This window comes from Mchenga conophoros, linkage group LG15 (assembly GCF_057382185.1).
Source record: "Mchenga conophoros isolate Kocher_MC1m ecotype Shallow Benthic linkage group LG15, M_conophoros_male_GT1.1, whole genome shotgun sequence".
Classification (NCBI taxonomy): Eukaryota; Metazoa; Chordata; class Actinopteri; order Cichliformes; family Cichlidae; genus Mchenga; species Mchenga conophoros.
The window spans coordinates 23,534,787-23,561,906 of NC_140540.1; the positions used below are offsets into that span (position 1 = coordinate 23,534,787).

The 27,120-nt window shown below is 39.9% G+C and overlaps 1 protein-coding gene across 5 annotated transcripts in view; it reads right to left on the reverse strand.

The window, feature by feature from the left end:
• Nucleotides 1–27,120, reverse strand: part of myt1la (myelin transcription factor 1-like, a) — a 92,657-nt gene that overhangs the window by 5,066 nt on the left and 60,471 nt on the right. Inside the window, exons 11-23 of one of the 5 annotated variants that reach the window (XM_085248061.1) lie at nucleotides 20,960–21,070; nucleotides 19,857–20,080; nucleotides 18,079–18,362; nucleotides 15,823–16,047; nucleotides 9,479–9,603; nucleotides 6,418–6,486; nucleotides 5,964–6,026; nucleotides 5,762–5,845; nucleotides 3,735–3,956; nucleotides 3,414–3,505; nucleotides 3,129–3,232; nucleotides 2,045–2,188; nucleotides 465–527 (exon numbers count right to left, since the gene is read on the reverse strand). In XM_085248061.1, the coding sequence (XP_085104187.1) occupies nucleotides 465–527; nucleotides 2,045–2,188; nucleotides 3,129–3,232; nucleotides 3,414–3,505; nucleotides 3,735–3,956; nucleotides 5,762–5,845; nucleotides 5,964–6,026; nucleotides 6,418–6,486; nucleotides 9,479–9,603; nucleotides 15,823–16,047; nucleotides 18,079–18,362; nucleotides 19,857–20,080; nucleotides 20,960–21,070 (1,810 nt within the window). Of the gene's footprint in view, nucleotides 1–464; nucleotides 528–2,044; nucleotides 2,189–3,128; nucleotides 3,233–3,413; nucleotides 3,506–3,734; nucleotides 3,957–5,761; nucleotides 5,846–5,963; nucleotides 6,027–6,417; nucleotides 6,487–9,478; nucleotides 9,631–15,822; nucleotides 16,072–18,078; nucleotides 18,363–19,856; nucleotides 20,081–20,959; nucleotides 21,071–27,120 lie in introns of all 5 variants that reach the window. The other 4 variants (XM_085248059.1, XM_085248063.1, XM_085248060.1 and 1 more) reach the window with 4 other exon arrangements.

Consider the following 27,120-nt stretch of genomic DNA (forward strand, 5'->3'; position numbering starts at 1 on the left):
ACATACTTCAGTTCATAAAGTAGTCAAGGGGATTTTACCTCTCTAAGTACTTTCCTGATGAGTTTATAGGTTTAGTTTATAGGTAAGCGAAAAAAACAAAAAACATTACGTCATTAAGGCGCAGAATTGCAGTTAATGTCACGTTATCTAATGATCTATCTATCTAATGATTTCAGCATTTCAGTGCAGTCAGAAAAAACAAAGCAGGAGAATTTCTCACACTCTCTGCTGGGGCTAAATTTGATTTAAAGATAGATTTAGCTTCTCAATATATTTTTTGTCATAAAGAGGAAAAGCGGTTATCTACAGTTGATGTCACTATCAACATGGCTGAGTTGAAAGCTGCAGGATAAATGGATAGCTAGGATGTGCCTATGCCACAGTGAGCTACAGGAATTATAGGAAGGGGGGATGACAGTGCAGAAGAGAAGGATAATTGGATAAAGGATAAATGGATCTCTTACTCTGGGAGGCATCTGTAAACAGCAGTTATGCTTTACTGGGGCCTCTTTCTGTGGCAGCGGTCTCTACAGGAGAGGGTGTACAGAGAAGTCTATTAGCCCGCTAGACACACAGCGGCGGTCACAAAGCTTCATAAGCTACACCGAGGAGTGAAAAAAACATAATGTCCACCTTAACAAGTCTTTTCGCCCTGCAGCTCTGTTCAGACTGCAGCAAGCTTCCAGTTTCTGAATAATTTTAAAGTCAGAACGAACTGAAAGAGGTATAAAATGCCAAAAATAAAGAGACAACTGAGAGAACTAACTGTTACACTGCGAGCTAAATTAGAATCAAAGATTTTAAGTCCTGCAGTGTGAACAGAACTTTGGATTCAGTTCAGTATTTTTCTGGTAATGAGATCGCGTCTTTCTGAGAATTCCTTGTTAAGGCGAATATTTTTCTTACAGTGTGATATGAAGCATTCCCGCCCATTAAAGGAAGAAGGAAAGGAAGCAGAGAGTCCAGTTATCAAGCACCTCCTGTTTTTACTGCTTTAAGAGATTATCCAATTAGCCCCAGTCTTCTTCCGACACTGAGACAACATGACGTTAAAACAGCCATGAGCAACTTCACTGAAAGTCAACCAAAAACAAAAAAGCAACAACAAAAGAAAGAAAACAACGGGCCGTTTCTTTATGTGAAAATCTGTGAGGCGTTTCAAAGCACAGGAGAAGCACAGCATGAACTGCTGGGAGGAAAAAAAAGAAGAAGAAGGTGGAGAACAGAAAGAAGCAGATGAAGAAAAACCTGAGTGTTGCTAAGGGGGGAAGAAGCTGGAGAAGGCTTTTTAAAAATCCCTGGGTCGAAATCATGAACAGCTGGCCTCAGATCTACATTTCATTTACAACACGTGAAACAGAAAAGCCTCCAACAAACACTCAAAACACAATCATAACATTTCCTAAGTGGCATTACACAAACTGTAACAGATATAGTAGGTCATGTCAGACAAAGAACATAGAAATAAATACATAGATTTGCATTTCAGTCCATTTTGATTGGATAATGCATGCTGGTTTAAGCATGCTGGTTTTAGGCTTTACTACACTCTCACTGCTCTAAAAACTCAGCTTCAGACAGTTGTTTTTTCTAGTCTTGGGTCTGCATGATGTCGGATAGTGGAGATATCCCAAATATGGTCATCTCAGGCACAGAAGCCCCACCCACCTGGTCTTAAAACCTTCTGTTATGAGGGGAATTTTTTTAACTGTGACACATTCAAAGTAAAGTCCAAGAATAAAAATAAGATCCACTTTAAACTGCTAAGAAAGCCAACACTGCTCTAAAACTGCTGTATATTTGTTCTGAGATGTAATTATTTATATTTGTCTTTGTATTTAAAGCATGTTGTATACTGATGTTAAACATACAAGATTTTCAAACCAGTAAATTCAAAATTTTAAATATTTAACTGACATTTATAAGTCTCTAGATATTTAAATTACACGTTACAGAAGCTTATATTTGTGGTAAAAGAATACTTGTCACATTATTAGTCATCCTAGGTTTACTTCTTCATGCCACAGATGATTTTTTTTCTTACCATGTGTGGAAGCTGGATGTTAGCTAGGCTGTTGATGAGCGACTGGCTGAGGTTAGCCAGCTCGTGCAGCAGGGAGTCGTTCTGCTGCTCGATCACCTTGTTCTCCTCCTCGATGGACTTCAGGTTGGTCTCCATAGTGGTTATCTACCGGATGAGGAAATAAATTAGTAGGAGACCTTTTAAAGCTTTTGTATTAATAGTGACATTAGCAAAAAGGCTGGGAAGAGTGCAAACAATCAACCAACATTAACTTCAGACAATTTTAGGAGAACTGAGTCAGCATATTGCCCACAGATGTCCTCTCTCCCATGTAGCACACAGCACTTGCATTTGCACTACTGGAGCTGGTTTAGGGAGCCTCCGTGAAAACCCACGATGCCCACCCTAAATGCACTGATTAGCTGAAAGATCACACGGATTGTTGTACTCAAAGATGGCAGATTAAACACTGTGTCCAACCCATTGCATTGGACACGTGCACATCTGTCAGGTAAAGTAGGAAAGTCTTGCAGATGAAGGAAAATGCAGATGTTATGTCCGTGCAGGTTCTCAGTCATCCAAGTCACATAACATCTGCATCTTCCTTCATCTTAGGATTTTAAAATGGACCAAGAGGCTTCTTCAATTCTAAACATTTTTTAGAACTAACATTGATCTTCAACAAACTTAAAGAAGTTCTCTTCAACCTCTTAAAAAGCATGTGAAACCAAGCAAGATGGCTGATGAGGGCAGGATTTTCTTATGAAAGTATTTTTTAAGAATGCCAAAAGTTCCTCTAACCCTTTCAGATTAAAAGTCTGAGTGCAGTTAAGGTGCAAGATTTATTCTTCTTATTAGAAGAAAAAGAAAACATTGAAGGTTTTCATGAACTTAAAAAACAGCATCATTTTCAAATAATCAAATAATTAAAATATCGAGTAGAAATTTTTTTTGTCAAATAATGTGACAAAAACATTTCTACTGGAAATAGCAGCTTACTGGGACACCTTTATCTCTGTCTATTACAGGACAGTCTAGTTTCTTACCCAACTAGTGTCTTACGTATTTGTATTTATGTTACATTAACAAACAGAGACCATCTTACTTGTGTCCTCAGTTTTATCATGTCTGACTCCACTTGACTGTTGGACTCATTCAGATCTTTGATTTCTTCATCCAGCTGTTTGATTTCTTCATCGTTCTCGATACCTGAAACAAAAAACCCCAAAAAGATCCATCTCCCCTGACTTAGCAGTCAAAGCAGCATTACCACATTTTATCACATGTAAAATGTCTAATATAAGGAAATTAGGTTTTTTTCACTCTTTCAGATATATAATAATATATATAATAATTCACTTAAAGCTTCTTCTGTTTCTTGAGCTCTGACCTTTGCTTGCTCTTTGTTTGATTGTCAACATTTCCACGCCACTCATCCTGGCTTTCTTCATGGCTGAGGTGGCGCGGGGACAACCGGAGAGACTGAAAAAAAAACATAAACCAAATGTTTCTCCAAGTTAAAAAATCTATCTTATTTTTGCATAGATAACGTCATACAAATCGCTGCCTTATTTGAAAAACGGTGACCAAAAGCCAACAGCATGTACAGCAGGAGGAGAGGACCTGAATATTGGTCATTATTTACCCCCAAAATTGTATAAAAAAAGTTGGAACTGATGACAAACTTTGTTTAAAGTAAGAAAGATCTTACCTCCGGTGGGTCAGGAAGCTCCCACTGACGTGCCCTGAGCCATCACAGCCTGGGGTCGGGCAGGTCATGCCATCTGTCTTGCCAGATTTCCAGACAAACTGCGAGCCATTGACGTAGCTGTCCTTTTGCCTCTTTGCCGCAAGGGGGCAGCCTGATGCGCTGCGATGAGAAGCGTACTTCCCTGTCACATGACCCTGACCATCACAACCTGGCACTGGACACCTGAGAAACAAGTGTAAAGGTCTCCGTTTGCTTTTCAAAAAAAAAATTAAAACACTCCACTTAAAGAAGTCCAGACGCTTTTCTTTGCAAGCTCCTTTGAAAACACTCCACAGTTCTAACCTGAAGTGAAGTCTTGTCACCTCCAAAAAGCTTTAGTTTAAGAAAAGACTAACGCAGCCAGCCACACTAACCATCATCAGCTCTTTGATCAGCTGGACAGAAACACTTTGCTTTAGAAACTGTCCACAGCACTCCATAGGACTCTTGATGAATGGGGGAGGACATTGAGTCACGACTCACTTCCTCATCTACAATCCTCCCCCACCCTTCCAAGGCCTCAAGGCCACAGCAGCGTAACGATGAGCAGGACAAACGCCTATCACCTCCTCAGCTTCCAGACACTCAGCTCTGCCTCCTGCATCCCAAAACGCCCTTCGCTGTGACATTTGGGCTGATTAGAATGAGCCGAGCGTCCACAGGCCGCTCCCCAGCCGAGCTCAGGTTAAGCTTAATTATGATTCTACTGTTAATGATGATGGTGGATGGAACAGAGGCGGCGGCGGCAGCTGGCTACAGACTGACACAAGCTGAACTTTAGATTATTCACAAGGTCGTATTGGCTTAGCATTATGGCTCAGCTTTAACACAAATGTCAAAGGCTCACTAGCGCTAACCTTTATTGGACTTGGTCTGCTGGGAGCCGGAGGTGGAGTGCAGCACTGACCGCCGCTCCCCGCTTTTGCAATATTCTTTGCAAAAGTTAGAAAGGTCAGTCTACATAGGCAGCATTTTAAGAGAGGGATGATGGATGAACCTGTCATTAACAAAGTGCTTTGACCTTGATGCAAAAAAATGCATAATAATGGGACCTGGAATGTGCTTTTAAGAGGCAACGAAACAAGCCAGTCCTTCCTCCTTGCTGATGATTTGAAAAGTCTAACTGATGCACCTTCTCTCTTTTCTCTAAAAAAGTTGTCAGAAGATGAGAATCCTGTTCTACCTGTTTAAAATACACGGCAACAGTTTAACCTGTTATTTTAATTCTTCATATATCCATTAGCATGTGCAGCAATCCTCCACAACACCTCCAAAGTCCCCAGATTCCAATCCCACTGACCTCACCAACAAGCCTGCACAACCCAAAGAATGCCCCCCTCAGAGTTTGACATCACTAAATGTTTTGTTCTCTCTGACTTATTGTATTTTTTGGCAAGGTGTTGTTTCAAAGATTTATTCTCTTAAAATCCAATATCTGCCTTAAAATAATTATTTTACATTTAAGAGAGGAACATAAAGATGCTGATGAGCATGAATAAAACCAACAGCAGCAAAAAAAACTTTTAAGAGAAACTAGAATTTGCTTTTCTAAAGCGCTGTTATTGTTCTATAAGCTTTAATATAGTGGTAAGATCTAAAAAACAGGACACCTAAGCCCTGTATTTGTGGACCTTACATAAAATCTATGAGCAACATCTCAGTTACTGGTCTGAAATCTGTTTTTTTTTACTTGTTCTTTGCTTTGTCTCAGACAGTTTAACAACACCAGGGAAGAAGCTGATAAAATATGGCAAAAACTGCCTCATACATCATAGGAAAATATTTAAGAAGTGCATTCACTTTAAATGAATGCACAACCTTGAATCTATCCAGATATTTAAATGTCTCAATGACAGAGCTTTGGTAGTTTTTTGAGTGGCACTGTCTTTGCCCCTCATTTTGCTTGGGTTTACTTTTAAGCTTAGATCTGACACTTTCCAATATTCTCAATATTAAGGCTGTGACATATCTCCAAAATATCTCCTTACTTGATTGGCTCCTGATCGTCTTTGTCCTCTTTGCTGTGGAGGATTTTTATGCCACTTTTCTTGGCTCGTGGACAACCGGAGAGACTGCAGAACAGAAAATTACTTAAAACATGTGCGTTCAGTGAAGCATGGTTTACTGTTGCTGTTTGTTTGTCTGTGATTTCATGCACGCAGTTGTATATTATAGTCTTTACGAATGTACCTCCTGTGGGAGGCATAGTTTCCAGTGATGTGTCCAGATCCATCACAGCCGGGCGTTGGACACCTGAGGAGTAAATACAAGATCAAACAACTGTATTATCACATAATGGTTCCTGTGTCGAAAAAAAAAAAAAGAAAGACTACATCCAGAAAAATGTTTTCTTTTTCCATGAATGTCTGACATCAGACACTCGCAGTTCTCACAAATCAATTACAGTAACACATTAGAGTGGTACCCAAAGCATCATAGACAGGAAGAAATGGTTTTAGGAAAACCGATGACGGATGAACCAGAGAAGAGCGGGCTCTAAATCCAACCATAGAAAAAGTTACACACTTTTAAATGAAAGGACACTGAATGGACAGCAGTCGATATTTTTAACATTCTTTCCTTCCCACACTTTCCACTCTGCTGAGAACAACACACCAGTGATACACTGATCCTGTTGACTCACTTGAGTTCTTGTGAGTTAGTGGTCATCATCCCGCGGATGTTCTTGTCGGCCAGCTGACAGCTTGACAACCTGCAGGAGGAGAAGAGCCACTATTACTTTAACACCACCGACAGTTTTACAAACATGCTCTCATCCCAGGGCCACACATAATGTGGTTTTCTCCGACGATGGCTGTGTCTCACTGTTACACACAAGAGTTATTTTTCTTTTCTTTTTAGCAACAGTGCCTTGTTGGACTGGCTGCAGGAACATTGGCCACTGTGACATAAAGATCCTGTTTTACAGACCTATGGCAAGCACCTAGGTGGTGCTGGTGAAACTCACCACCAGCATTGTGGCAGCACTGTGCTACTCGCGCCAGGTGTCGTTAACATTTGTCATCTTTTGTATTTTGTGTCTGTCCTGCTTATTGTTTGTGGGTTCCTCTGGTTGCTCCACTAAATCTGGGGTCTCTTCCTGTTAAAGGGCAGTTCTTCCTCACTACTGTTGCCAATCAGTCACTTACAGGGGATTGCCTGACTGATGAGCTTCTCACTATACTGTAAGGCCTTTACTTGGAAAAATGAACTCCATAAGCCAAAGGCTTACTAGCCAGGATACCAAGATTTGTGCTTCCTTTAGAAATTTGAGTTTTACAGTTTGTTTGATTTCTAAGTCATTAGTTGGGTTTAAGTTCAACTATTTGGTTACAAAAACAGCACACAAAAGCACAAGAAAAAGGACTTGGATCTGACAAACACCTTCCTTCCCAAAGACCAAACACCTTCTGCTGAAGACGTTTGATTACTTGATTATTTGATTTGATGACTCTTCTCACTGTTGAGGTCTGGGAAGCACTTCCACTCCCTTAAGGCCAAAACAGAGAGAATGAGGAGGAGCTTCTTCCCCCAGGCTATTCGGACCCTGAACCAGGCGTAGGACTGGACTCTCCCACACACATTACATCACTATAAGACTGGACTCTCACACACATCACATCACCACACGCACTCTGGTTTTTCTTTATGCACACTTCCTATAATTTATCATCTTTATAATCTCTTTCTGCTATTTGCACATTTTTTACTGTAAATTTCTAAGTTAATTTGTAAATTTTTGTAGTAACCTGTAAATTGTAAATACTGTAAAATCACTGTCATTCAATGGTCGGGCATTGCACAGCTACAAGCATTTCACCCCCATGTCATACTGTGTATGGTTGTGTGTGTGTGAGACAAATAAAATTTGAATTTGATTGCAAGGAACAAGAAGAAAGTGCATCATTTGTTTGGAAAACAATAGCCTTACTTATGGTCAGTGAACAAAACAGTGGAGCTAACATACACTTCATAGATAGAAGTCCTCTTTCTTGACGGTGTTATGTTAACTGATGGCTGATGATTTTTTTTTGATGATGAAGTAACTGGTTTAGGAAAAAGATCGGGATTTGGGACAAAACACTATTCTTCACACCAAACATGATGAGTCAGGAGTAACAGCCAAATTGTGTCCCAAATTCTGAATGAAAGTAATCTGATTACATGTAGTTTTATACTATGGGTTAAGCTGTTCAGCCTTTTGAAGATGCCAATGTTCACATTTTTGACGGGAAGCCAGATGGTTTGAAAGCAGGGTAAAAGAGACCATCCATGTCCACTGTGATTGTCCATCACTGAACAGAGGAGGTGGCTCACGACACCAACTGTGGAGTCTTAAGATCCTTTCCCAGGTGTCAGGTGACCTCTATAGGTCACATGGTAGAATGAGGTTAGGTCTCAAAGTAGTTTCACCCTAAACCCTGGTGGTAATGACCCATGCCGTTTTTCACACCTTGGCTCATCTGCTCCCCACTATGGTTTACATACCTGCGACTCTTAACTTAAAGAAGTCCAGTCGCTTCCGTCCAAGCTCCTTAGACTCTGATGACAAAGAATCTTTTTTTTTTGAGTGTATCATGTTTCCACATTTCACAATCCAAAGTGTGGAAATACTAAAATCTCCACGAGAATTAATTTTTTTCTTTAAAATTTTTGAAATGAAAGAAACTTGAAGTTGCTGAAACAGGTCAAATAACATCTAAGCAGAAGTAAAACGTAAACTTTGCAGCGCAGAAGTGATGAGCCTCTGTAGGGAACGATTAGGCTAAACACGCATAACAGAGATTTTCTCTGTCCTCACATGAATCCTGCTTCACTCATGCAAAAAATTCACAGCCTGAAGTCTTACTTATTTTGTTTGTTGGTTGTTATGCAGTCTTCAAAGTAATTAACCAGATCAATTAAGGGAAACTGCTCTGGGATGATTTTGATGTCTGACCCTCCTCCAACTCAGACGCCTGCCTCATAGTCAAGAGTTTCAGATTTTATTTGCTTACACGAGCGCCCGTGACACAAGCTGATGAAAGTAAAAACAATTTGGCCAGTTGCCCAAACCCCAAAGAAAAGGCTCGATCAGGACACATGCTATGCATAGCAAAGAAGCGAAGCAAGCTCCTCCACAGTTACTTGTTTATATCACACACATCTCCTGATACGTGTGCGCTGTGAAGTGTCTGCACTTATTGAGCTACAGTGAGGGGAAAAGCAATATATCAATAAAAAATGATGAAAACTATTTTTTTTTCTTTTGGCCTGTGAATTCCTGTCATTAATAATCCTGAGCTGTTAGCCTTTGTCTTATTGGCTCTTCGGCAGCTGGCGACAGAAGATGGTGCGAACGCCTGTGTCACATCTGATGAAGCCTCTCAACGAGATCAGAAACACCACGGAGACTAAAACACGTACTGATGTGCCGATCTCCGTTTCTAAATTTACAAGGTTGCTAATTAGTTTCGTTCCCGCTTCAAACTCGTGCTGTTTGTCTTTGCTATCTGCTGATGTTTCAGGGTTATGTCTATATTTATGTACTTTTGTAAGACTGCTGCACCATCAATTTAATGAGACAGGAAAGTGAAGTGACATATAGCGCATAGTGAACCTCAGCTGCCTTTGACTGAGGGTTTCTCGCCATCCTTCGACCTGAACGTGAGAGTGTTTGGCTCAGAGGCTGCTGGGTAACAGCGTGCAGCAGTCGGATTACTTACGTGATGAGCTCCTTCTTGCTCTCCTTGCAGGGCAGGTATTTGTGGTGTTTGGGGCTGGGCATGGTCACCTCGGCCGGGTAGTGCTGCTCGTCCAGCAGCTCCTGGAAGGGATCCAGCTCGTCGCTCTGGTGTAAGGACGAGAAATAAGCCGACTACAGCGCGTCACTAAAAGCTCTTCGTTTGCAAATTTACACAAACTTCACAACACATTCCCATTTCAAACACAGGAGACAACAAGGTTATGTGAAAACAGCATTATCAGGTAATGTTAGGTTTTCCTTAGTCAAAGATAATGTTATCCTCAGTGAAACAGTCGTTAGATTCCCTGTAACATTAATTAGACATTCCTCATGTCTGAACACATCGCTATGATATAGTAAATTAATTTGTGTTCCATAACAACTTTAGAAGTAATTAAAATAAATTAAAAAGTCAGAATTAAAAGAACATTTTAATTTACTGAAATAAAAAATAACTACAGATGCAAACGAAGAGGGTAATATGTAAAGAAATAACATTAAAAAGTCAGACATTAAGTTTGTGAATTTAATGTCAGAATGTATAAATCTTCTATGTCATCTCACAGAATATGTGCTATTGTCATTCATACGTGTACGTTTCCTGCCGTAAGTAAGAATATTACCCTCCACTGTAGTTTAGCTGATTTTAACCCACAACAGGGCTTCATCTCATTTATGTAAAAAAAAAAAATCAATATGTCACAAAGTGAAAACTTTTTAGGTGTCATCCAAAATGTTACAATCTGAAAGTTTTAAAGGCTAACTTATAAAAATGTGCAGATTACAACATGTGCGTTATATATAAAACAGTTAAAAGCAGGATTAGGAGAGAAAAAAATGACTGGAACGATTCTCACATTAGTTACACACAACACATTTATCTCAAAAATTCAGAAGAAAACCTGATTCATTCTACATGAGTTGAATAAAATGTGGAGTGTTTCCTTACATTAAGTTTAAAAAAATATTCTAGAATCCTCAGGAATGTATTTGGTATATAGATCTAAAAAAGTGCATTATAATCAGTGTTTTAGAAAACATTTGGCCTTTTTTAGATCAGCGTAGTGTGTCAGTGCCCAGAGAGCTACCAAGCATAAGGTCTGAAAACATACATATAGGCTGTTTACACATAAACAGCCTATATGTACCTACAGGTTTGTTATATAGCTGTGCTTTATGTATATTATGTTTTTTTCTCTGTGTGGTGGAACATTTTAAACATATTTATATAAATTTAATTTTAAGAAACAAATTATAAACATACCAGGGAATTATTGTGGACATAAATCGAGTGCTATGGCATTTATGTGTGTACGAATAACTAATAAGAAGAGCCTGATTTATAGCATTTAGGCCCTTTTTTAATGTAGCTGTATGAGTCATATCAATTTAGTGTCCCTGAAGTTCTGGTCATAATAAGCAGATCTGTACTGGTTGCCAGATGATTTCCAGGTAAATGTGTTCCCAGCACAGGTGTCAGAGGCGTGTCTCTCTGCTTGTTAACCAGGTCGAGCTTCTTTCTGCAGCAGTTTGTGAACAAAAAGCTTTTGTGGCTCTAAGAACACTGCAGTCTGCTCTGCAGTCCACACATCACACCTCCTCAGTCGGGAGCAGAAATCGTTGTGGACTGTCTGGAGAAAATCCCATCAGACGCCTCGCTCTGGGCTCCGGCCTCCTCTGCAATGTCGTGCTTCATTAACAAACGCAATTACTCTCCTGATTAAAACCTTTCACTCCAGCGCTCTAAATCCAACGAGGCAAATGTAGCAATTTGCTGCATGGGTTGCTCTGTGTGATATCAGATCTGTGAGGACTGAAAGCGTGCCGATGATCTATCGTGTTTTACTTATGTATTAGTGCTGTAATTCAGTATTTTAATGCACCGTGTGTGAGCTCCTGAAGCGTTCATTTAGTCTGAACCATGCAGTGCTGCTTCTGGCCACATGGGAGCGCACTGAGCCTTCCGGAGAGCCTGTCTGCATCCACCCTATCAGCCAGGGTTATTTATCAAACTGCACAGAGAAATTTGAACTTGCATGAGATAAAAATGGAAATTCTTGACTTTTACTCCCCAGAAACTTTAGATTAAAACCCATTTATCAAACTTATTTTGTCTCTGTTCACTTAGATCTTAGATTAGTGTTGCAGTGCACTGACAACGTGGATGGACTGTAACGGCTGTGATGAAGAGCTGTAACCCTATTTATGCTTGTATTGCATCACAACTTTTTGTTCTAAAAGACTAAAGCCGATTGATCCTTTTGTTCCGTGCCACATTGTAAGATTTTCTCTGATCTATCGCATCTCCGCAGCACGAGCGACTTCCCTTTTATGTGTGTAATATAAAGTTAATTTCACAGTAGTGTATTAAAGACTGGTAACACAATAACAACAATCTTCATAAATGGAAAGTGGATAATTAATTCAACAGGTTTTTAATATTTAATATATCTAATATTATAGATATTAGATTATATATTAGATGCTGACTTGCTTAAAATAGTCAGATCTTGTTTTTTTATTTACTTATTTTTTAGGAGGCTGGATAAAAAAAAAAAAGAAGTATCTTTTCAAAATAAAAGACCCAGTTTCTGCAGACCAAGCAGTAACCTCCAGAGCTGAAAAACGAAGCCAGTGCAGAGGCACCAAAACTGCAGTTCTTCTAATGGCCACTTGAGGCTGACTCTGAAAGTGTATAATTCCTCAGACTCTCATGTTAATATCTCCAACTTTACAGCAGAAATAAGTATCTTTCCCCCTCCATATCAGTGCTTTAAAAAAAAAAATCATTCATCCAACTGTATAACGGAGTTAGGGGCGTCGCCATCTTCAGTGACAGGTGCTCTGACACAGCTGCCAGGCCATTACTCAGATCAATAAATTGGACTTCTCTGCCATGTTTAACAATAAAGTCCATTTTGTTTCTATATAACATTTTAAAAAGGAGTTTTATTTTGAAAGTTTAACTTATTCTTTATCCCATTCTTGTGTCTGACTTTCTGTCCTCCTCATCTGCTCTTCGCATGTCAAAGATTCACCAAAATAAGACACATGATTATAAGAACAGCAACACAAACTAAACAACATTTGATGCCCCGAGAAATACAAATGAAACTTTTATCACCAAAAATAATGTCTAAAAAAACTGATGCATTGTGCAATATCTACTTTAAAAAAAACGAAATAATTACTTATTAATGTTTTATTAACGATTACAGTTTATATGTGATGGTTACTATAAAGTGTTATTTAAAGGCTTAAAAAAAGACACAGCTCGACTTTAAAGTTTAAATTACTTATGCTTTGGCAGAATAACATCACTGAGGTAACTAACAGCAATAAAGCTCTGTTTCTTTGTTTTCACTCATACACTCGGCTGTAAGTCTCTTGTGTGAGATGTGTGATGGCGTTTCTTCTTTTATATGATTTTGCAATCTCTCTCTTCAGCGGTCTTTCTTTATTATTCTTTTGTTGAACTGTGTCTGTTTGGTGGCTCCAGGGTGAGGGGTGAACAGCAGAAACTGAGCGGCGATGTACAATTTTGGCAAGCACCATCGTTCTGTGCCATTTCAATGCCTTGGGTTGGTGAAGAAGTGCATGCAAACATAATAAACCCTTCCAAACTCACAAAATTTCCTCTTGCGTATGTAAAGTGATGCAAAAATTATGCGTAACAATCGGCAACCAGAAGTACACCCTCGCAAAAAATAAGCCCAGAACTTCTCTATGGCCCTTTCTGCTTTGCACCGCAGAATAAGGATTCCCTTCTAACAGCTTATAAACTATGATCATCTTCTAATCTATGCATGAACACATAATATAAACTCTGGGTTCCTTAAATCTCTCAATTTCATGCTTGAAATTATCCTTACTTTGCACGATTAGGGGCCTAAATAAATCTTAAATCAAGTGCTTAAAACCCTTAATCATAACTGTAAGGGCAGAGAGTGCAGCAAGAGCAACATTTAGAGCTTTAGCGTGGCCTAAAAATATTTAACTTCCACCTCTTCAGGTTACTTATTCAAAGCACTTGTCACCTTAATCCTAAAATGAAAAATTCAAGGTGTCTCTGCCTCCATATCATTAAATATTTTAAGTTTTAATCAAGCATACTGTAGTACAGAAATTACTCTCTACATTAGTTTGTGTCAGTGTAAATATTAATCTGCTCCCTGCTGCGTTTCTATATAAACTACTTAGAGTGGTGCAGAACCTCCTGTAAAGACGAGTCCTGCAAGCTGTGTAATAATCTGCCGCAACACTAAATACACCAAACTCTAGTCTTCTTTGCTGCATTTAAATCAGTAGATTTTAAATATGTAGTGTAGATGCTGCTAATGTGATCAGCGATTCTGAAAAGTATTTTGCAGAACTTCAGATAACAGTTGATTTGAAAGCCAGAAAATTCCTCATAACTGGTTTATAATTTCAAATGAAGGCTCTTTGAACGACGTATATCAGTTGCTACAAATAAATAATTGTTTATTTCCTACAAGTCACATAATGAGTTGCTTAAGTAATTTGGTCTGTAAGTCAGTGCACAGCAGGTCAGCTCAACATCTACAACAAGCTAACAAAGTTTTAACAAAGGCTGCATTTTTTATTTGAGTTTATTAAAGTTAACCTATATATATATATATATAACCTACGCCCATTTTACACATGGCCAAAGTTTGAAATGATGATGTCAGTGTATGTGCAAGTAGTCCCTTTGAGCTGAAAGCTCAGGATTTCTACTGCTCTAAACACCCAGTTTCAAATTTTTTTTCTACTCTTGGCTCTGTATGATGTCATTGGGAGGGGCTATCCTTATATGGGCATCTAATGACAAAGGCACACTAGTAAACCTCCTTGTGATTGTAAGTATTTCTTTGCCACAGCTACTACAGAGCCTCAGGGTGTTGCACACTCAACCTCTAGGTGACCACTTTCAACTGCAAGCAGATGTTACAGATGCAGTATCGTTTAATCACCATACTACACTACGTCACTATTTGTAGAGGAATATCTGAATTTGCATCCACCCATCGATTTTATTCCACTATTCCACCGCAGCGAAGGCTAAAGGAAGGAGCTAAAAGCGCTTTTTTCATAGAGGCTATGAAAAAAAGCTAGAAAAAGGCTGTAAGGCTCATTTTGATCTGTGACTTATGCAAAGCTACTCTAAAAAGTAAAATAATAAACAGCATCAAGTTGTAAAAGGGCATCATAGTCTATTGAACGATATCAGTGAATCGGGAGACCTCTTGTGAGGAAACAATAACAGAAAATAAACTCAACAGTGTCAGGACTTTTTAATCGCCCTATGATAAAAAGTCAGTATTTATAGGAAACTTTCAAATACCTACAAAAACACGGATGATCTGATATCCTCGTGTTGGTGTTGTTCCCAGACCATCATGAAAATGTTGTTCCAGGTTCAACATTGCAAGTGACCAATCACATTGTTGTGACGTTATTCCTTTGCGCGCCAAGCCATTCGTGCATTTATAAAATTCCAATGTTGCAAGGACAATATCAATTCTGCTTACTGTTTATTAAAGGGTTACGGTTAGGGTTAGGGTCAGGGTCCGTTGATCGGCGGACAGAGGCGGTTTCACGCAGCTTTAGTACAGTTTCTTGTTTTACGCCGGTTTTTCCCGAAGTCGCAAAAGTATGACGTCACAACATTCTGATTGGTCACTTGCAATGTTGATCCTGGAACATTTAGTATGATGATCTGGGAACAACACCAACACGAGGATATCAGATCAACCACAAAAACACACCTTCTACCAAGGCCCATGATCTATTTTAATGAAATATGTTTAGACGTGCTTTGTCAGTGCTCTTCTTTTCAACCAAGTTTCATGAAATTTCACTTGGCAGATTTTGAAGAACCTTGCAGGCAGACAAACAGCATCAAAAACACACATTCGAACAGCACTGCAAATAAAATTTTTTAAATTGAACGCATCCCAAAAAAAAAATAATAATAATAATTTCTGGAAACATCGTCATAACAGAAATGTATTCTAACTATGAACATTTAGGTGTTAATGTGCTTTTATATTATATTTATATTATATTGTGTTGTATTAAATATTGTATTTTATATTATAGTAGCTTTATAATATGTGCAAACTGTGATTTCTGAGGTTTTGTTCATAACATCCAAATGATAAGTTCTAGAAGTAAAAGTATCATGTCAGAGTTGTTTGTATGTATAATTAATGCATTCATTAACTATATAAGCTGTAATAACATCATGTTGTATTTAACCTCATTCCCATAATGCTCATTCTAAGCTCTGTAAGTGTTGCACAGTGTAGACCTTCCCGTTACCTCTTTGTGGTCTTGCTCGTCTCCCAAACGTTTGATCTTGTTGCAGTCGACGGGCAGGTCCCAGCAGTCGGTGTCGCTCAGCTGGTAGCAGCGGCTGCTGAGCAGAGCCTGCCGCTGGGGAGACATCGGCTGCAGCGGGGTTAACACCGTCCCGCTGCCCTCAGGGCCACCTGGCTGACCAGCCACATCCACCGCCCCGCTGTCATCCAGATCGCCAACTGGACTCTGAAGAGCAAAGGAATCTGAATACTGGTGAGGTATTCAGAGGGCTTATTTTTGTTATGTGATTATTGTTGCTTTTTTTCAAAAAAGCTTATTTTATCATTTCTAACAAGTTCTCAGGAGGTTACAGGCTAGTATACACACAGTCTCAGTCACAGAGGTTTTAAATGTTTTCAGTCTTCAGGTCATTCAAAAAGCTGCTGCCAAACCAGAAGACCTGTATAAACCCTTCTCCATACTAAACTCCTGCTCTGCTGGCATCCAGTTACATTTCCTAGACTTCCAGGTGATGCTTAAATGTGATGCTACTTTTCTACTACTTTTGATTTGTTTCTTTTTTGCACCTTTACTTTTACTATCACTGCAATCTAACTGTTATCTTACTATATGCTAGCCTAAATGATTTTATTCTATTTGTATCAACAGTAATGCCCATAATTATTCGTACTCCTGTGAAATCTTTTACATGAAAGCTCAGGGGTGAAATTTTACTTTATTCAGTTTATTGTAGTTGTGATAGAATGTTCCAGATGCATGTTGATTTTACACAATGGGCATAACAATAAAAATACTAATACTTATAATAATTTGTACATGCTGTCCAAAATGATTCATACTCTTCACCTGCCTCAATATTAGGATTATTGTTTCTTTACAGTGTAGGTATTTTAGGTATTTTCAGCAATGTTAGGCAAGAAATCCATGTCAATTTCTAGAAAAGTCCAGAAGCCGAGAAGCTGAGGGGAGCTGGTAAAAATGCTGCCAGTTCATGGTCAGCACTAGAATGTGCTATGAGTAAGAACTAAGTGAGGAGCTCTGGTCACATATTTTGATTGTTGTCAAGGATGCCATGGACTCCAAAGCCATATCCAAATGATTCCAGGTCCCTGTACCCACAGAGCATCATTAACAAGAACAAGATATTCCACACAGTCAAGAACCTGAAGAGACATCGTAGAAAGCCCAAAGTTACACGCCATCTGGGAAGAAGTGTGTTATGGGAGGCCAGCAGTAACCCACACATCACAACTAAGACAATTCTACAAAATCTGAGCAACACCAGAACACAGATTTCAAGAAGATACAGCAGCAAACACTATCCAAGGGGGCTTTTCATGGACAGTGACCACTCCTCCAACACAGGCACACACAAGCTCATCTAGTTTCTGTAGCTCTGACAGAGCTACAATTTTGGTTGCCAGTGTTATGGTCAGATGGGAACTCTTCAGCCACAGAGATGTGGCTTTTGTTTGGTGAAAGAAATGTGAAGCATTCACCCAGAAAACACAGTCTCACTGGTCAAACACTAAGGCGGGATGGACCCAGATAAACCTTTTAAAAGCTGAAGGAATCATTAAAATCATTCATCCAGCATTCTTGGGCAGCATGGACCATCTAACCAGATTACAGTCCAAAAACATATGGCCTAATTAGTAAAGGAACAATTTGCAGACAACAATCTAAATATTTTGGAGTGGCCAAGCCAGCGCACCGGCCTGAGCCCGGTTAGAATTTCTGGAGAGAACTAAAGACCAAGATCATGGCAAAGAAACCCTCAAACTTTGAGGACCTGGAGAAGTTCACCAAAATCATTGTGGAGACGTGTAGAAATATATTCAACTGCATAAAGTACTTGGAGGCTGCAGCTACAAATAAAGGCTACAGAGAAAGAGTATGAATAATTCTGGAGATGAGATTTTTTGGGAAATCAGTCAAATATAATCATACAAATAGTTAAAAATATCGAACATCGATTTGAATGTTCTTCTCATAGCCTTATGTCACCTTTTTTATAAAATGGTGAAAGAATAAATTTGATGTGTCAATAATATATCTTAAAACCCAAAAGTCCGACACGAGTATGAAGAATTTTAGGCAAAATTACATTTAGATATGTTTTCCTAATGCTCGTCTCTGAGTTGCGCTCTCTAGACAAAGCTGCCTTGTCTTATTTTTCCCCCACTCCTGCCATTGTTTAGGGATGTGATGTAATAAGGCAGGCATCCCATTTTTACTTGCAGCGCCTCAGATTACCTGTGTCAGCAGGTCCTGGGGTTTCCCTCCCAGAGCGTGCGGGAGCTCCCGGCACCGTGTCGACAAGTTAAGGATGGCCGTGGCCGCCATGTGGGCCGCCTCCATGTCGTGGGTGTAGTCAAAGCTACTCTTACTGCAGGTGCTGCTGGCGCTGCTTCCACCTCCACCGCCTCCCCCTCCTCCTCCACCTCCTCCTCCTCCACAGCTCAGGCTGCTGCTGCTGCTGGGAGCGTAGCTGCTGGTCGTACTGCTGGCCGGGCTGGACGTCTTACAGTAGCGCTTAGCTGCAGGGGTGCACACAAGTATGGCTGATTTGTTAGGCTGATGCTGGCTTTTGGCCAAGCTGTTCAGCAGATGGGTTTTTTGCACGGGGTTTAAAATTGCAGAGAGATCCTCTAGCTTTTAAGAATATGCAATAAAAAAGACAGACTGGTGAGGGGAAAGAGCGAGAGAAACAGATTGAAATTTAAGGCTTTCTAGGATTAAGTGGGGAAACAATGAATTGACCAGAACAAGAATCCACTCCAAACTAAAATTCAAACAAGCTCAGTGCCTGAGATTGTTGAAGTTGTTCAACTTTTTTGGTCACTTTGCCAAAATCAGAGCTCGTAAATCAAGATAACATATCTTAAGACTGTTCCTGCCTCAGCACTGAATTGAAAATGCTTTGGACTGGATGTCTACATCTGATTTTTATTTGGAACAAATTCTAAGAACTGCAGCATTTCCTTCTTTGTGAGTAACATTTGCTAAAAAAAAGAAAGAATACAATGCCCAGCTGTCCCAGAAAATAACTGACCTTTTTTTTAAAAAGTAACTACTTACAATATTTGTATCTTCAGTATGTAAAAATGGACCCACAGGAACAATAAGCAAAGTATTTAGAGGCCATTTTTGGTCTGTTTAAAGGATTTGCTGCCAGATAGAAAACATATATGAACACCAGCCTTATGCGCTAAGTAGGGAGACATAGAGTCATTCAACATAAGACAGAGAAACAGATGTTTGGGCAAAGCCAGAGAAAGACGCTGCGTGGTGGTGAATCCGGCCTCGGCAGGCCGGAACGATGCTGATGGAGGGAAGAATGGTGGAAAGGAGGGAGGCAGGGAGGGAGTCGTGACAGAGGGGAGCTCAGACACCTCGTCTAAAAATCTCCCTCCTGCCTGCTTCTCACTAATGGCTCCCAGCCAAAGAAACAGGGCTCGCCTCCATTATCTCTCCTGTTTCACAATCCCTCCATCTGTACCTCCTCCCTCCCTCCATCCCTCCATCCTCTGCTCAGAGGAGGCAGGCTCTTAGCTTGGCATTTCCATAACTCTGCTCCAGCAATGTGGAGAGGCCGAAAACATCAGTGTTTTTAGCTCTATAACAAAGAGAAGACAAGCAGCACAGAGCATGTGTCGTTGTGCACGTTATAATGCTTTTAACATCGGATACAAAATGTTCTCCTCAGAACAGGAAAATGAATAGTAATCCCTAAGAGTGGGATCATCTGGAAGGATTCTTTTTCCTTTCAAACAAACAAAAAAAGGAATCACAATAAGCCTGACCATGGTTTTTACGGTGATTTTGAATTTACCTATAATAAATTTTTTAGACACATGGATCCATCATTAACTCAAATAAATATCTCCAATATTCTTCAAAAGGTAAGAAGAATGTCAGACTCCGTACAAACAAAAGACGCAAATCACCAATCAAAATATACGATAAATTGTTGTCACATGATCTAAATGTGGGACCGATGATTTGCAATTGTGTATGTTCATTCTTCTCACCGTCGAATCCCTTCGGGGAGGTGTCTCGTCCGTGGTGGTGGGACTTGGTCGTCAGACCTCTCTTTCCGTAGCTGCCGTGTTGGGCATCATAGCCGCCATAGTCATAGCTGGTCTTGGAGTATTTCTCCAGCTCCTTCGCCAAGTTGGATCGTGGCGTGCTGGTGGGAACATTGTTTTTGTAGCCATACTCAGGAATCTCCAGCTGCTTCACAAAACACATTGGTCTGAAAGGCAGCCAGAGGGTAAATAAGGCTGGGATCGAACTTCACTGCACCATTTAGCATCCCTACTTCGGATTAAAAAGTGGATTTTTTTTTATATTTGTTTTGTTTTTTCAAAGAACTAATAACAGTCTGTGTTATTTACCTTTACGCCAAAAAATTGGCTGCACCATTCAGCATCCCTAAAAAACTTCGAATGGTAATTAGTGGAAGAAGATGGTGAGTTTCTGTTTTGTGGAAGAATATTTAAGCCCAGCTTTTTATTTAGTTGCTAGCTGACATCCTTTCAGCTTTCAGTACATTCTGTTTAAAAAAGGCAACATATATTCCCAGATTGCCTTACAACTCAGAAATATACCAGGAAATTGTTAAACCATTTTGCATCATCAAATAGAAAACAATGAAGGTTTTCTTTGTTATGGAATATTTTGCAAGTCTCAAGCTTAAAGACACTATTAAGCTTGCCCCGATCATTTAAGGTGGTGCGAGATGCTCTCCATCAAAATAAGTGCAAACTTTTAGTAATAAAATTTTTTGTTTGTGTTTGCTAATTATTCACAGGATAGTTTTTGATTCCGGAATTCCCACCATATCTGAACTAGTTACACATGTGGTTGAATGTACAGTACTAGTGACCTGCACCTAGATATAATGAGGATTACTAGTTGTTCTGCATCCCCAGTTCCTTATGTTTGATATGATCTGGAGCTGTATGTGTGGGAATTTCATTGCACCATTCAACATCCCAGATATAAAAAACCCCAAAGAAAAAAAATGCTTCCATAACATACCATATTCAGAGTTCAGTGAGCAATTCGGCATCCCTTGCTAAGCTATCAGAATTCAAAATATGCTGCTTTACTGTACTGAAGTGGGCGGTACCTGAGGACACGGTCTGACGCCTGATTGGTCTTACTGCCGCTGTCAGTTGAGTGAGTCTTCTCGTGGACCTTCGCCATCTTCTCTGCAGCAGCGATGGGACAGCCGGACAGACTGAAGGATTAGGGAGGGGGAGACAGCACACGGCCTGGTTACACACTGTACCAACACACGCACACACACATGCAGCATCTGGCTCTCAATGAAGAGCGGTTCAGCTGTCAGTACCAGCAGTTCAAAATGAATTATGGATTTAAAAATGGCCTACTTTGTGTTGACTTTATGACTTGCTTTCCAGAAGACAAACTGGTTTATCAGTTGACTTTCTGTGTGACTTTTTTCTAAACAGGTATTGCTTAAATTTACAGACAGACATGTTTGTGACTCCTGCTTCTGTACATCAGCGGTCCCCAACCCCCGGGCCTCGGACCGGTACCGGTCCGTGAGTCGTTTGGTACCGGGCCGCGAAAGTTGAGGCTCAGGTGTGAAATGTATAGTTTTCAGGGTTTTTATCGGTTTCCAGAGTTATTTTGTTATCGTTTTTATCATTTACTCGGTTTTCCTTGGTCTTTTCACGTGTGTTATGAATAAATTTTCTTTTTTTCGGTACTGGTACTAGTTTTATTTTTGTTGTATTTATCCGCAACACCTTAAAGGCCGGTCCATGAAAATATTGTCGGGCATAAACCGGTCCGTGCCGCAAAAAAGGTTGGGGACCGCTGCTGTACATCACTCAAACTGCAAAATTCTAGGCTGAAAATGAAGCCAGTGCAAAACTGGCATTCAGCTAATGTCCACCTGAGGCTGGCTCAAAAAGTTAGTCACTAGTCCACTCCCACATCAATGTACAACTTCAGCCATGAAAGCAGAATGTTTACAGCTTCATATAAGAACAGGCCTCTTGCCTGTGGTTGTGCTGTTGGTACCTTTTAAATAAGCTGTAGTTTGGAAATGGCAAGAAAATAAATTGTCCTGTTTTATTGGGCTGTTATTTAGCACTAGCTATGACCGGGTATCTTTGTCTATGCATTCTTTGATGTCCTCGCTCCAAAAACATCAACATAGTGATGCCCAAAACAATAATGTGAGGCTAGTAAAAGTGGAGACTAGAAACTAAGTGAGGGTATGTAAATGACCAGGTGACAGCATTCTTGTATCTCTTTACTGTCCTCCCATTTCACATATTTACAAAACTGACTAAACAACTAATCATCAAAGATGATTAGCTGACAGAACAGCAGCACAGATTTGGCATATTTTTCCTTCACACATCACCGGCAAAACCTCTAACCTTGAACCATTTTAATGGAGATAGACAGAATATCAAAAATACAGAAAAAACATTCATAAAAGTTATGAATTGATTTGCATGCAAAGCTCCAAACCGAGCGTAACTGATGATCTTTCTTTTATCAACCAATTCAGACTCCCTCACAGCCTTAATGACATGTTCCAAAACGGGCCTTTGTCTTTATTTCGTTGGTCACTCTATCTCATCCTCTTTAAAGTTTAAGATAAGATAAGATAAGATAACCTTTATTAGTCCCACACGTGGGAAATTTGTTTTGTTACAGTGTTTGTATCTGGATCTACTCCCATGACTCTTTATACAGCAACTGAATACTTGGTTGAATAAGTGACTAAATTAATAGTTCTTAGCAGATGCCTCTTTACTAACAACACACACACACACACACGGAGTATTCTCCAGTTATTTGGGAGAGTTTGGTTATCTGTCCCACAAGACACTTCCACTTAACAAAACTGTCACTTCCCACCAACTCCCAGTGATAAGTGTTAAAAGGTAACACCTTCTCCGTTTTTAATCATTAAATTTGTTTTTCTTCCGTAACCAAGTGCAACCTCACAGGAAGCAGAAACACAAATCTAATCCTGCTCATCGGCCGCTGCAGTGATTGACTGATTGTGTGATAGATTAGATCACATTCATTAAGCAGCTGCTTTTGGTCTTCTGGGGAAAATAGTTAAATGTCATCAACAATGATAAGTGAATTTCTTTAAAAACAAATTAAAATTGGAATAAACAGAAGAAAATTTTTGATGTCGGACGGAAAATTCCATCCTGTGTACTTCTGAGATGTACCAGTCATTAAAATGTGTGACTTGCTGACCCTCATGTGGCGCAAACAGGGGTAAAGGAGAAGCTGATTGGTTGGGGATGTGGCTTCTCCCTCCTGCCACTTTGGGCTTTCCCTAATTGCTTCATACCCACAGAGGCTATGAAACATCATTAGTACACACACACACACACTCGTTTTAAAGCATGGCAGGGCTACTGTGTGAGTAGTGTGTGACAGATCAGCACGGCAGTGCCTGCTACTGCTGCTGCTATGAAGGCGTTTCCATGGTGACTGCCAGACATGAAAGCTGGTGGCTAACAGTAGCTAAGCTAGCTAGCTAGTGCTTTGTTTCCTTTCCCAGTGGAGCTGTGCTACATAACACACCCTGCAGCCATGTCTGAGTGTGTATGTGTGTGTGTGAGTGTATTCTGTCTGCCAGCACACGTGTGCTGCTGTCTGTGAGCTCATTTGTAAGTGTCTGACTGTGTGTGTGTGTGTGTGTGTGTGTGTGTGTCAGGCTGTGTGCAAATGAAACAGCGTGTCATCTAAAGCTCTACGTATGTGTGAGCAAATCACTTTACATAATTCAAAAGTATGTATCTGTGTGTGTGTGTGCGTGTGTGTGTGTGTGCATATATGTGCTGCCTGCACTTCATGCTCTGCTCTGCCTGTTAAACAGCTGAACTGCTGATGTGATGCAGGTTCTCCTTCTCCAGTCCCTTCTCTACAATTCCACCTAAACGGGAATACATTACAACATTTTGCATGCTGTTGAAAGAAAATGTGACTTTTTTTGTGCCAGAGTTGAGTTAAAACCAAAACTGATTTTGCAAACTGTTCTTGTTTAGAGGAAAACTCCCACAGTGGCAGGTAAAACACAGAAACACTATTTATGATTTCACATTCTACGATGATTTTGAGCACTTATTTATATTTCTGCAGTTTTAAGGACAAAGCAATACCCAACCAGAAGCATCCAGAAATGAGAACTGAAACCACCACGTCAAAAAGCTGCAGTTCCCCTAATGGCCACTTGAGGTTGCCCCCCAAAATTATTTCAATCCCCACAACCTCCCATGTTAAAATGTCAATGTTTACAGCCAGCTACAAATACTGGGTTTGTTCTTTCTAGCAGTTTTCTCCCTTTAAATCAACTCTACAAAGTTCGAATCTTTTAATGTTTTTTTACACTTAAAGTTTTGTCTTATTCTGGTTGTTTCTGCTCTGAGCGACAGGTAAGGACTCGCTCAACTGGACCTCATGATGATGGTTGTGCTATTAGTGCTTTCTGAAGCATTTATAACACATGACAAACAATATAACCCACTAACAATTAAATAATAAGAAACACTTCAAAAAGTTTGTGAGAGACTTTCTTTAATTTTAATAGTCTGCAACTGAAGATATCTGTGTGCACCTGATCAAGTCTGGAGTAATACTGAAAACTCCTGGTCAACAATATCATCATCATCATCATCATCATAACAGTAACCAAATGTAATCAAATGTAAATTCTGCTTTACTACAGTGGGGCAAAAAAGTATTTAGTCAGCCACCGATTGTGCAAGTTCCCCCACTTAAAATGAAGACAGAGGTCAGTAATTTGCACCAGAGGTACACTTCAACTGTGAGAGACAAAATGTGAAAAAAAAATCCATGAATCCACATGGTAGGATTTGTAAAGAATTTATTCGTAAATTAGGGTGGAAAATAAGTATTTGGTCACCTCAAACAAGGAAAATCTCTGGCTCTCACAGACCTGTAACGTCTTCTGTAAGAAGCTTTTCTGTCCCCCACTCGTTACCTGTATGAATGGCACCTGTTTGAACTCATCATCTGTATAAAAGACACCTGTCCACAGCCTCAAACAGTCAGACTCCAAACTCCGCCATGGCCAAGACCAAAGAGCTTTCGAAGGACACCAGGAAAAGTATTGTAGACCTGCACCAGACTGGGAAGAGTGAATCTACAATAGGCAAGCAGCTTGGTGTGAAAAAAATCAACTGTGGGAGCAATCATCAGAAAATGGAAGACATACAAGACCACTGATAATCTCCCTCGATCTGGGGCTCCACGCAAGATCTCATCCCGTGGGGTCAAAATGATCATGAGAACGGTGAGCAAAGATCCCAGAACCACACGGGGGGACCTGGTGAATGACCTGCAGAGAGCTGGGACCAAAGTAACAAAGGTCACCATCAGTAACACACTACAACGGCAGGGAATCAAATCCCGCAGTGCCAGACGTGTTCCGCTGCTGAAGCCAGTGCATGTCCAGGCCCGTCTGAAGTTTGCCAGAGAGCACATGGATGATACAGCAGAGGATTGGGAGAATGTCATGTGGTCAGATGAAACCAAAGTAGAACTTTTTGGTATAAACTCAACTCGTCGTGTTTGGAGGAAGAAGAATACTGAGTTGCATCCCAAGAACACCATACCTACTGTGAAGCATGGGGGTGGAAACATCATGCTATGGGGCTGTTTTTCTGTCAAGGACGACTGATCCGTGTTAAGGACAGAATGAATGGGGCCATGTATCGTGAGATTTTGAGCCAAAACCTCCTTCCATCAGTGAGAACTTTGAAGATGAAACGAGGCTGGGTCTTCCAACATGACAATGATCCAAAACACACCGCCCGGGCAACAAAGGAGTGGCTCCGTAAGAAGCATTTGAAAGTCCTGGAGTGGCCTAGCCAGTCTCCAGACCTCAACCCCATAGAAAATCTGTGGCGGGAGTTGGAAGTCCGTGTTGCTCGGCGACAGCCCCAAAACATCACTGCTCTCGAGAAGATCTGCATGGAGGAATGGGCCAAAATACCAGCTACTGTGTGTGCAAACCTGGTAAAGACCTATAGTAAACGTTTGACCTCTGTTATTGCCAACAAAGGTTATGTTACAAAGTATTGAGTTGTATTTTTGTTATTGACCAAATACTTATTTTCCACCCTGATTTACGAATAAATTCTTTACAAATCCTACCATGTGGATTCATGGATTTTTTTTTTCACATTCTGTCTCTCACAGTTGAAGTGTACCTCTGGTGCAAATTACTGACCTCTGTCATCATTTTAAGTGGGGGAACTTGCACAATCGGTGGCTGACTAAATACTTTTTTGCCCCACTGTAAATTTCCTGCATTATATTAAAATAAATAAAAAAATATTAAATTCTATATTCAGGTTTCTAAAATGGGCGAAAAAACCCTAAGCCAGGAATTTGTTATACTTATAAATGCAATTTATTATAGCCCTTTGCTTTCTGACTGTAGCATCAAGACCAAGAATGTGCTCATTTCGTTATTTTGATTTGTAATTCATTCATTTTTATGTGTTTCATTTACTTATTTCTACATTTTGGGCATACATGTTGCAAACAGAGTTAATAATCCGTTTAGGAGGTGTAATTCTGGACTGTACTGTACTAAAGTACTTATGTACTTTCTTCCATTCTTTATAAATAAAGTTGTTAATATTAAAGTCTAGAAGAAGAATTATAAGGACTCTGAGGACCAAGCTAGCAAATAACAAAGTCTCAGTTCAATTTTATTTATATAGCACCAAACAGTCAACAACAGCAATCCAACAGCTTGAAAGAGTCAGTAAAGCCCCAGATTAGCACTTTATAAACAAGTGGGTGATGTCACAGGAGCTCTGTCCTTCTTTTATATACAGTCTACAAGTGAAATTGAGCAGCAGTTTTTAATGCTGGACTTTTAACACATTTTTATTTTTCAAAACTTGAAATACTTATTTATAACTTGAGTTTCACTTGCACTCAGGCATTTAGGACTTTGATACTTCCATCCATCTGTTAGCTACATCTTCTTACCCTGTAGTGTGTTGTGTGGGTGGTGGAGCCAAACTCAGCTTATACTAGGAGAGGGGTGGGGTGACCCAGTCAATCAGAGAGCTATTTTTAATAACCACACAGACAACCAATCAGACTCACATTCACGCCTAGGGGTGATTTAGAGTTACCAGTCATCATAACTTCCAAGTTTTTGGACTATGTGAACCACACAGAGGGAACACTGAAGTTTACTTACATAGATTATGTTATCTATACTTTTTTCCTTCATACTGA